The sequence below is a fragment of the Pholis gunnellus genome, assembly GCF_910591455.1.
Source record: "Pholis gunnellus genome assembly, chromosome: 10".
NCBI lineage: Eukaryota > Metazoa > Chordata > Actinopteri > Perciformes > Pholidae > Pholis > Pholis gunnellus.
The window spans coordinates 17,258,605-17,269,926 of record NC_136537.1 but is presented as its reverse complement, the minus strand read 5'-3'; the positions used below and the strand labels follow the sequence as shown (position 1 = coordinate 17,269,926).

The 11,322-nt window shown below is 40.7% G+C and overlaps 2 protein-coding genes across 2 annotated transcripts; both read left to right on the top strand.

The window, feature by feature from the left end:
* The first annotated feature begins 1,201 nt into the window (after positions 1-1,201).
* tspan6 (tetraspanin 6) lies at positions 1,202-6,588 on the top strand. Its single transcript, XM_079167798.1, has 8 exons — positions 1,202-1,437; positions 3,364-3,552; positions 3,642-3,716; positions 3,800-3,904; positions 4,175-4,330; positions 4,472-4,555; positions 5,628-5,712; positions 5,884-6,588. Exons 1-7 carry the CDS (start codon positions 1,351-1,353, stop codon positions 5,694-5,696), a joined length of 765 nt encoding a protein of 254 aa, XP_079023924.1. The 5' UTR covers positions 1,202-1,350; the 3' UTR covers positions 5,697-5,712; positions 5,884-6,588.
* A 1,679-nt stretch (positions 6,589-8,267) lies between these two features.
* mid1ip1l (MID1 interacting protein 1, like) lies at positions 8,268-10,134 on the top strand. Its single transcript, XM_079167636.1, has 2 exons — positions 8,268-8,406; positions 8,847-10,134. Exon 2 carries the CDS (start codon positions 8,941-8,943, stop codon positions 9,442-9,444), a length of 504 nt encoding a protein of 167 aa, XP_079023762.1. The 5' UTR covers positions 8,268-8,406; positions 8,847-8,940; the 3' UTR covers positions 9,445-10,134.
* Positions 10,135-11,322: the final 1,188 nt, after the last annotated feature.

Here is an 11,322-nt window from a genome sequence, read left to right as displayed (position 1 = left end):
CACCACTTGGTGGCGCTATTGGATCTCCTGTGTTCATGTTTCCTCCCAACGCTGCATTAAACATGATGACTGAGTCACGTCATTAAACCCCGCCCCTCCAACATCCCATAAAACCCAGAAAGTGAAGGTTATTAAAGACCACACGTGAAAATATAGATACACATTCATATTTGGAAGAATCGTTCTCTTTAATATTATTTATTAACTGATTGTGTCACTAATAAACTGGTGGTTTGTAGTGATTTATGGGCGACATTTTTAATCTCCCCTGATTATTATAGGCTACTCATATAATCCCCATCCTCAGTCATTCCTAATGGTAATTTTGTTGTTTTAATAATAATCTATAAAACCCTTTATGCACATATAGTACTTTTTAAAAGCAATATACAAAGTGCTTAAGAAACAGAAAATACACTGTACCGTTACATAATGGATCCCACAGGTCTTTTGTAATATGTCTAATGTCCATTTACAGGATTTAATGTAGTAATTTCAAAGTCTAATTTAGTTTGAATGTGTCCCACAGGAGGCCTAAAAGATATAATGCTGTAATAGAAATAAAGGATATATTTGTGTTTATCTTATGAGCGCCGTGTTGTGATAATTTTATTTACCTAACTACCTGATTTAGCCCATTCAGGTGTGTCAAATCACCAGAGGAATAAAGCATTTTATTATAAAGTCAGACTGCACCAGACAGGAAACAACGCTACTGCACTAAAAATAAAAGCATTTATTTTTAGATCGAGTAAGTATACCTTGTCATCATTTTGGTTAAATCATTTAGATTACTGTCACATTTAAAGCCACAATGTAAGCTAGAAAGTAAAAAATCTTGACTCAACTCAAAATAAGGAGCTAGTAGTGAGCCACAGTTTTTATTTACTAAATCATAATTAGACTTTGACTTAGCAAAATGATCACATAAGCCAAATGCTAAATTATAAGATGGAAAGTCAACTCTTTTTTTTTTTTTTTACCTCTCCATTAAAAAGTACAAGATAATAAGGTTTCTCATAATTTTGACAAAGTATATCATACTTTTGATTTACCATGAATTGGGAAATGATTGAAATGAATTGTGTGCGTACAATAATGAAAGTGTTTTCTTTTATAAAGCTTTTATTCTGAAAGTTGTAATTGACGACGTGGTATGAATGTCTCCGCTGACTTCACTCTGGATTGTTTGGATCTGTTTTTCCCGTCAGGAAAGTGAATCTGGGTTAGTGACGACACTTCCCCCCTCTCTCTCTCCCTTTATCCCTCAAGTTTTTTTTCTCCCCCTCTCCCCTCAGTGAGAAGTCAACTTTTCTCTCCTTTTTTTTGTAGTTTAAAGTAAAAACAATCATGTCGCCGCCGTCTCGACGGCTTCAGACGAAGCCAGTGATTACCTGCCTGAAGACCTTCCTCATCTCCTACAGCCTCATATTCTGGGTGAGCTGCGTGTCACGTAATGGGGGACAACAAGCTAAAGGAGCAACAATGGGGCTAAAAGCGGCGGCGGCGTTGTTGCCAACACGGCAATCTAACGTAGTGTCCTAACACTCACACGGAGTTAAATACGTTGAGTAAACGTGTTTAGTTTAGTTAAGTAGAGCTGGTTGTCTGTTGACACAAAGAACCACTTGTTGAAAATGTACCGACCGTTGGAGCCGTTTGTTTGTGTTCAGATTTGTCAACGTTTCTGTGTCCAAAACAGCCGTTAGCTACTTTTTATCACTCATTTAGAAAAAGGTTCCACCTAACGTACAAACTACAGTTTAACTTAGTTATTATATGTGATGTTATTAAGTAAAGGTTAGATTTAACACTTTTAAAAAAAACTTTACTATAAACCAACTTAATTCAATGTTAAACTGCAAGGATTAGTCCATTAATCGATTTACATAAAATGTCAGGGCAGGTAATGATGTAACACTTTATTTTCCAGTTACATCACTTCCTGTAAAGAGTTAATTATAGGGTGGCAACAAACACTTATTGTCACTATTTAATCTGTCTTTCTTTTCTTGATTAATCATTTGGTCCATAATATGTCAGAAACAGACTGTAAATTTGGTACTAATTTGAGGGAAAACAGGAATTCAAACCATTATTTACTGATTGTTTGAAAAGTTTTTATTATTGGAAACGTTATTCTCCATAGATGTTTCATTGTATGCTTTCATGTAGGCACATTTCACAACATTTTTTAATGTCAATGTTAACTTTTCTTTTTTTACGTTAATGTGAGGTAGTTGTAGGAGGTTTTAATGTACGACTGATCTACAGTACTGGGTACTAACTTAAAACATATGTTAGGCTAGAAATTAATCAAAGTTGATTAAATAGCTTGACTTTTAGCATCAACACTTTCTAATAGCCCAAGCTGACATCTTCAAATGTCGACCAACAGTCTAAAACCCAAATATATTCAGATTTATTGTCACATAAGACAAAGAAAAGATGCAAATCTTCATATTTAAGAAGCCAAGACAAGATAATGTTTAGTGTTTCTACTGGAAAAATTATACATTTTCTGTTGATGGCCTTGTCAGTTAATTAACTAGCAGTACATTCTTTACTAACCAAATGATTAAATTAGACAATAATCGTCAGAATAATTGCTAATAACTGCTAGTTGCAACCGTAAGTACATGTAAGGAACATCTAAACTCAGCAAACTGATAATGAGCAGACCCCCCCCCCCCCCCCCCCCCCTTCATCTTTGTACTGAGCAAACAGCCATCTCTCTCAGGCTGCTGCTGCTAACACAAAGTTCAGGTCAGTGCTTTTATCTGTCAATTTATTGCTCTTGGCTGGTTGAGCTGATGCCTCCCCTCAGGCTAATGACTTGTGTGGGCAGTCAAAAGATGCTGAGATGATAAAACCTCAGGCTGAGGCTAGTGGTGGTGGGGGGGGGGGGGTATCCCAGGTGTGTTTTTATTAAAAACGTTGAACGGTAATTTGTAACTTCTGCATCTGAAGACTGATACAAGGAGGGGTTATCAAATATACGATGATTGTGAACCATATTAGAGGTTTTTTTACTCGATACACAATGTGAGTCAGAGCTCCAACATCCCACTTTAACCTGTCTGCTTCTCTTCACCTGCATTTCCTCCACTGAGAACAGGTTTAATGAAGGAAATCAATGAGGGAAATTGTGTTTTTCACACCCCAGCATGGTTCTTTTTTTAAAGTATCCCAGATTTAGTGCAGATCACTGGTAAAGAAAAAGCTAAATAGTGTAGATTTGATTGTGATTTGATAAAATGCTGCTTAGCGATAACTGTTCCAGTGTGGTTTTGAGCCTTTATTCTCGTGCATGCACGTCTTTCTCTCTGGCTCTTTGCTGACTCTCCCTGCTGTCGCCTTCAGTTCACAGGAGTGATCCTGCTGGCCGTGGGCGTGTGGGGGAAGGTGAGCCTGGAGGCCTATTTCTCTCTGGCCTCCGAGGAGAGCACCAATGCGCCATACGTCCTCATCGGGACCGGAGCCATCATCGTTATTTTCGGACTGTTCGGATGCTTTGCTACATGCCGCGGCAGCCCATGGATGCTCAAACTGGTCAGTGGAGGTGCAGCAGCAAGTTCCCCGAAATATTCCCCTTGAGATGTGACCTTGTTTGATTGTTTCATACGCACTGCTTCCTTCAGTATGCCATGTTTCTCACCTTGGTGTTCCTGGCTGAGCTCGTGGCCGGTGTCTCTGGCTTTATCTTCAGACATGAGGTCAGTTAACCGTCCAAAACACTCAAATATGTTTTTTTTTAAATGGATCACATCCGCTCTCTAAAATATATGTGTTTTGCCAGATCAAGGCCAAGTTAGGCTTTGCCTATAAAAACGCGGTGACGACCTACAATAGCACGGACAGCAGCAGCAGCAGCAGCGCTGCAGTGGACGCCATCCAGAGGACTGTAAGTGGGCTGTTTCCCATTACGCTGATGGTGTTACTCTTATCACTTCACTTGTTACTCACTGTACAAACCAAAGAACTCTAGTTTATATAAGAACATTGTAAAAGGGCAACCAAACACTAAACCCACATAGAGTTTAACGTTTAAGCATGTTGCTCTCGTCACTGCAGGCGTTTCAAAACATCATTTTAAAAATACGTTTTGACCCATTTTCTGCAGCTTTAAAGAGATTTATTGCGACACTAATCATTTTGCTTTATTTCCATACAGTTGCTTTGCTGCGGGGTGAACAATTACACCGACTGGGGCGAGACAAGTTACTTTCACGAGAATGGCGTCCCTGCCAGCTGCTGTAAAGACAACACCAACTGCTCACCAGAGACCCTGAAAGACCTCAACAAGGCTGCGACAGAGGTGTACACAGTGGTGAGTTCACTGCCTCACACCACGACGACGCACAACTCCATACTTTGTGTAGTTTTAATGGCTTTACGATTGTGTTTTTTAGGAACAATCAGTCGGCTCGAAAGCTTTTAAAACATCTATAAATGTGTATTTCTGCTGTAGGGCTGCTTCAAACGGGTGACCCATGTGATGGAGTCCAACCTGGGAATCATCGCAGGGATCTCTTTTGGGATTGCGTTCTTCCAGGTACAAAACAAATGGGACTGTGCTGCGTGCACGTATAATTTGTTTATTTGCATCATTGTATCTTGTTTTTGTAGCTTTGGTTAGAGAAGCATTTAGGATGCAGTGACACAGGCGAGAAAAAGAGTCTAGTCGGGCAACATCTGGGCAGATGACTTTGTAACATCTGTTAACCTTTTGGCTAATTCTGTCGCAATGACGGTCATTTTTATTAGTGTGCACCGTCTCTGTTAAATTAACCAATAAGTAAATAAGATAACGCGAGCAGGAAACCAGACATATTCTTAATAAATTCCAGCTTTAGTGGCGTCCTGGTGGCTGTTTAAGACACTGACCCCCCTTCTCCCCTCATTTTCTGTCTGCTATATATGGCATACTGTCTAAAAGGTGAAAATGACCATTAATACGTACTAAACACACCTGCTCCAGTCACTCCCTCACTACCGTGTTGCATTTATGCCGACAGAGAGGCTTCTAGCAGGGTTTGAGGGGGTAGTTACCCTTAAATAGTTGTGACTCCTTAAAGCGTTACATTTGTAATCGTGTCTCTTGCGTCCTGGTGCACAAGAATAAACAAAGCTGGGACCCTCTCATAAGGCAGTACTAGTACTACACCATTATTTAAAGTAGTGCACTGTATTTAAAATCCCAGTTTTCTGCTCACTATAGAATACATTATCTGTCTTTTATTTATTGAGTAGTGAACGAGTTTTTCACAGCCATGATTTTATGACTTGGAAAGCAAACGTGGCCACAACAACATGTTGATTATAAATCACCATCGCGTTGTACAACTAAGTACAGGAGGTCAAAGTTGAACCAGATAGTTGCTGTGCAGAATCCAGTAACATTTACAACCTTCGTTTTTGCTTTTGAATGATGGTTTATGCAATATAGTCTGTGTACAGTTATTTATAGCCTGTCTAAGCACCAATGCAGTCGCCCTATGCACAGCTGTATCTGCGGTTAAGTTATACAGGGACATTTCTTCTTAGAACTGATAAAACGTTTAGTTTCCCTTAAGGAAAGGTCTGTTTTGATTAATCTGTGTTTTGTTAAACGTGTTTCCTCTCAGCTCATTGGGATATTCCTGTCCTGCTGCTTGTCTCGATACATAACCAACAACCAGTATGAGATGGTCTAACGGTGACCTTCCACAGGTGAGACTTGTTATCGGCAAAGTTATAAAGGATTGAGGAAGTGAGCTGTTCTGAATTGCTGTTCCTAGTTGGGAGACTAAATCATCTACAGATTGTACCGGGCATATGAATTAGCTGCTTTATGCCGGAGACTAACAACCTGTCTGACATGTTTTCCTTCTGTCTGCGCAGGTCTCTGATGAGCAGCTCCTGATGCAAATAGAGTTGAAAGAATCTCCTGTGATTTTAATATTGTGTGCGTGTTAGTTGATATTATTTTAGAAAGGGAAAAACACTCACTGCTTCTTCTTTTATTCACCAATGACAACTGAGCAGAAGGGGAAGAAATGGAGAAGGAAACTCAAAACAGGACGTTGTCTGCAGTGTAGTCTGACCAAAAGTTTAAAGGGACCTGAACATTTAAGAGATCATTTGTTACTCCTGAGATTTAAATAAGGATTTCTATTAAGCGTAGATGTTACTTTGTTTCAGTTAATTGACCAATTGTCAGCATTTCCATTTGTGTCTTTGTATAATGCAGCTGCCTTATTTTGTAATTATGCTTTAAAAACAACTCCTCTGTAGACAAATGTTAAACGTCTCTGCAACACGAAGTGAATTTCTGTCTGTGTGTGAAACCAAAATAAGCCTGAGAGATGGACGAAGAGGTCGCCAACCTGAAATCAAGTTTGTGTGATTCACAGTCAAGACTTGTAAAATGAGCCTTACTGATTACGTAGGCCAGTAGTGTTAAAAAAACAAACAGCATTCATGTGTGCCAGATACATTCGCCGGCCAACTTCATATCACAGTCGTCGGTGTTAAATTGTTATTCTTTTGTGGATGCATGTGAAATACTTGACAACAAAAAATAAAGATTAAATATAGTATCTTCAACAGCGTGTGTGTACTCTGAGATCTGCGTGCAGCTCAGGATGCGTCTGTCCCACAGATGTCTGTGGGCTACAGTCATGTGAAGAGATGCAGATGAACATGACTCCATATAAATACAACAGGAATTTAGTTTAGTCAATATGCGGGGCAACTTTTCATGTAACTTCAGCACAATGTTTAAGGATGTAATATAGATGCATAGTTTAGATGCCTCAGTGCAGTTTGTCAAGAGTTGTTAGTATGAATTCATTTTGATTGAGGTTTGTTACTAACTCAAATATTGTGTATTGTAAATGAAAATGTGACAACTTTGGAGAAAATCTAGAAATGCATTCACTGTTTAATTCACTCAGATCATCCTAATCTAGAGCAGGATATGTCAACAACAATTCACATAGTCTATCATGATATGTGTACAGTGTATATTTATATACACACATTCTCCTGATGTTATAGTTGGAGAGGGGACTGAAACGATGCACTTTTCATATATGAAGCCAAAAGTAAGTTATGAAACAAAGGTTTTCTGAGGTTTTCAATGTTACAATATTAGTCTTTGATTTAAAGTTTTCTGTTACAATCAGTAATTTGATTAGAAACTAACATGGCATGTGTGTACTCATGTTGTATTTCCCTTAAATACCACCAAAGATAACAAAGTACTCTGGTTATATGACAGTGTACATGTTGACAAAATAAATCTTACAGTCAAGACTAATTAACTTGTTGGGCTCCACTAAAGGCCCGCAAAAGAAATGTCAAGGGTCGATTGACAAGTTTAATATAACATATTAAATCTATTTCTGCAAAAGATGACAACGTTTTCTAGACTTTGCCCTAATCATTGCAGTTTTTCTGTAACCTAATGGATAAACATCCCTCCACAAGCCAATAAAAAGAATATTCTTGAGCTGACTGCTAGACTTTTGCAGCTTCCAGAGTTTGACTTTCCACAAAGCAGGATGGTCACAGGTGTAACTAATAACCTCAATGATGCTCTGACACTGCCACGCCTTATCATCATAATGAACTAAATTAAATACACCTGTGCACTGCTGGCATACACGCAGATAAACATGATGGCGTGACACCGCAGTGTCACTATTTCATGTTGAACGTGGACAAACTGCAATTTCAAGCTTTAACTAACAGGTAATACCAACGCCTTCCTTTGGCATAATTAAAGATTGTAGATGGAAATTATTATTTTGTATCTACTGTGATTGACAGGGTAATATTGTAAAAAAACATATTAGTTTCTGTTCAGACATGTGGGGGGAAAGATTTAGCTAACAAAGTCCAACCACCAGGTGGAAGTGCTGTGTAACTTAATAAATGAAGGCAGCTGTAGAGACCGTGGATACAGGAGGAAAAAGCTAAAATACTAAACGGGGTACTTTGCATTCATTATTATTTTTTAATAATACAAAGCCAAATACACCGTGACTCCCTGTGCAAATTTGAGTCGGTTTTGCCTTCAGTCTGCAAAGGAGCGGCTGCAGATGGTTGCAAACAAAACGTAATTGACTGGCAGCTCTGAACTGCCGTCTGATTGGTCAGTTTTGGATCAGACGCTATTAAGCGCCCGCCTAAATCCATGCTGGCCCAATGGGCTGGGCAGAAAAATCCAGGAAGGGCGGACTGTATAGTCTATCGTCCGCCCCAACCCGGCTGTCTGGTATAAACTCTGAGTTCAACCGGCAGACTGTTGAGGAAATTTTTACTTTCCTTCCCGGCGGGTGGTGTGCAGACCCTGAGAAGACTTGGTATATTTAACCAGCACGCCAAGAACCATTTCCCCCAGGTTACCTCGTGGTTCAGGTCAGTCTGCATCCTTTTTTAGATTCAAGGCCTGTGACGCGAATAATGTCCGTTTTATATGTAAGGCCTCTGACGCGAATAATGTCGTCTATTGATGCGATTTAATATAAGGAAGTCGAGGTCGTAATGATGCGAGTCGGCTGTTGCAATGTAGCAAATTGAGGGAGATAACTTGTTGAAATGCAGTGTATGTATGGGGGGGGGGGGGTTGGGCTACTGTATGCTCTGCGGATGAGACACAAGCTGCCTCTGTTATTTCCTGCCTAGCTGCACTAAAGTGTGTGTGTGTGTGTGTGTGTGTGTGTGTGGTTATGAATTGGTTCCCTTTGCGCCCATGCTGAATTTGTAAACCTGTATTTCAAGGTGCATCAGCCCAGGATTTTTTTTTTTAATGTATTATTTTGCTGCATCCTCATGTTTCCTCTCTCTCCCTCTTGCAGATCAGCCACCTCTAAACCACCGAGCAGCTCTGCCTTAACATCGCCACCTGCCAGCTCTTACACCGTAACCAAGCCAACCTAAAAAGCCTTCAAAATGATGCAAATCGACTCCGCCAGCAACAAGCACTCCCTCATCAACGTCATGCACCGCTTCATCGCAGCCGCCAACAACATGGACGAGACCATCATGGTGCCGAGCCTGCTGCGGGACGTGCCGCTGGAGGAGCGGGCCGCCGGCGAGCTGGAGCCCAACAACAACCGCAATCACGAACCGCCGTGTCCCAACAAGCAGAGGGACATGTACGAGCACTACCTGCTCCTCAAGTCCATAAAGAACGACATGGAGTGGGGTCTGCTGAAGAGGGAGATGAGCAGCGGCGCCAGCTTCCTGGAGATGGCGGTGAAGCAGGAGGAGGAGGAGCAGCAGCAGCAGACTGTCACTGGAGACATCCTCCATGACGAGAACACGGACCTGGAGAACCAGTTTCACTATCACCTCAGAGGACTGTTTGGAGTTCTCTCCAAGCTCACATTGCAAGCCGACCACCTCACCAACCGGTACAAGAGAGAAATTGGAGGTGGAAACTTCATGAGATAGAAGTCACTACTTTTTTTTTTTTTTCTCCCCTCCCCCTCCCCCACCCCCCTGGACTGCTTGACCTGCACTATGGGATGTGTTGAAGGGCCCCCCCATCGCTTCCTGATAGATCTCAATGGTCAGCGAAATGACCAGGGCGACTTCTCTCACTCCTGAGAAGCGACACTCAAACTTTCCCGACCAAAACATACCTGGAACCAGTGACGCCTGCATGTGTCCCTCTGCCTGTCTCAGTGCAGAGTTGATGCTTTGTGTGGCTGAGGTTTATTGAATCTGTTCCATAAGGCCACGTGAAGCGCTGGTTTATGGAGAAATTTGCCCTCTTTGTCTTTTCATTTCTAGTTTGGACATGAAATGGTCACCAGATTGTGAATAAAAAGGTTTCTGACCGTAGGAGAAATTGAATGCTGGTTATTCTGTCCCTCCTTTTCAAAAATGTAATTGTAACGCTGAGCTGAAGGGCTCTTAAACCTGCAAGGTTTTTAAAACTTTCCTCTTGGTATTACTGACATGGTGTGCCTTGACTTCTTTCTTTTTATACCCTCATGCCCTGTTCAGTTACTCCCCGTTGTATGACTGCTTAAATGGTTCATCAAGGTGTTCATGATGAAATTATTCATTCGTTTGTCCTTGGATATTTCAAATTTTATATTGAAATGGTAAAACTGAAATAAATAATTGGAAACTTCATTTGCTTTTGTTTATCACTGCGAACAGGAAGGATGTTGGGGGTGTTGCAGCTCAGTTAGAACACATTTCTTTTCAGTGCCGAAGGCTGCACAGGAATGTGTAATGATGCATTTTGATGTGCAATAAGATGTAAGCTAGTTACTTGACTTGCTGTTATGTAGGGCGAGTTTAGCAGCTTATATAATGTAAAGGGCTTTAAAGTGCTTTGCTGAGGATTTACCTAAAGGAGGCTATTTAAAGGTGTTGTGGCTCTAAAGCAGAATTTGTAAGCTAAACACATTTTGGTTCACTGTTTTATTGCAGTTGTGCTAAAATGCAACTCTCCTGCAGCTTGTTTGACCTTCAGGGTGCAGTAAAGCAAATATTTATGTGGGGCTTTTGACCAAAATTTCGATGCATGTTAGCACAAATCATTTTAACACTCATGTAACTGTAGTTTTAATCTTAGAAAATGGCTACAAACTAAATTCTTGTACTTTTGAATAGTTTTGTACACGTTTCTTTAAAGATGAGCTTTTTTTTAAGACAAACAAAATGAAATTGTGGCTGTTATACACATTACAAAGTGGTAACAAATCCCTCAGCACACAACCTGTTTTTTTATTTATTGACTAAACTTAATCTAATTTTGTTGACATTTACCATCCTCTAATCATCTCAAATGGTGCGAACAACTGGGAGGGTTATAACAGCTGTAAAGTGCATTGACTCATCAGAAGTGATAAGACTTTATGTAGGTGACACAATAAACTTAATTAAACCAGACAGCACAGTACATGATCTTCAAAACCTGCAGGATTTAGTCTAGATTTGGATAATGATCACCTATTTCTTACGCTTTACCACAGTAAACATGATGCAGTACAGTGTTAATGAAACATTAAATTGATATGTTGCTCCAACGGGCCCTCACCAGCTGCCACATCTATCCATCACCTCGTGAAACCCTCCCCTTAGCAACAGCTCCACCACAAGCAGCCAATCCGGTTGCAATGTTTTTTTTTTCCCTCTCAAAGGCACAGCGGTGATGAAGAGATTGTGGCGTGATGAAGGGCATCCAGGAAGGGAGTCGAGGGCAGACATGGTCAAACGAACTAAAGCTGCTCTGACCAGCAGCAGCGATCACACCGCGGTTTAAAATAGTTTGCATAGAACGAGCTGCAGGAGCCCTGTGGTGGGAGGCTGCAG

Excerpts from the sequence above, each read along its gene's own strand:
- tspan6 (XM_079167798.1), top strand. The coding sequence starts at position 1,351 with ATGTCGCCGCCGTCTCGACGGCTTCAGACGAAGCCAGTGATTACCTGC. Across the intron at positions 3,553-3,641 it reads GCCCATGGATGCTCAAACTG|TATGCCATGTTTCTCACCTT; the intron begins GTCAGTGGAGGT and ends TGCTTCCTTCAG. Across the intron at positions 4,556-5,627 it reads TTGGGATTGCGTTCTTCCAG|CTCATTGGGATATTCCTGTC; the intron begins GTACAAAACAAA and ends GTTTCCTCTCAG.
- mid1ip1l (XM_079167636.1), top strand. The coding sequence starts at position 8,941 with ATGATGCAAATCGACTCCGCCAGCAACAAGCACTCCCTCATCAACGTC.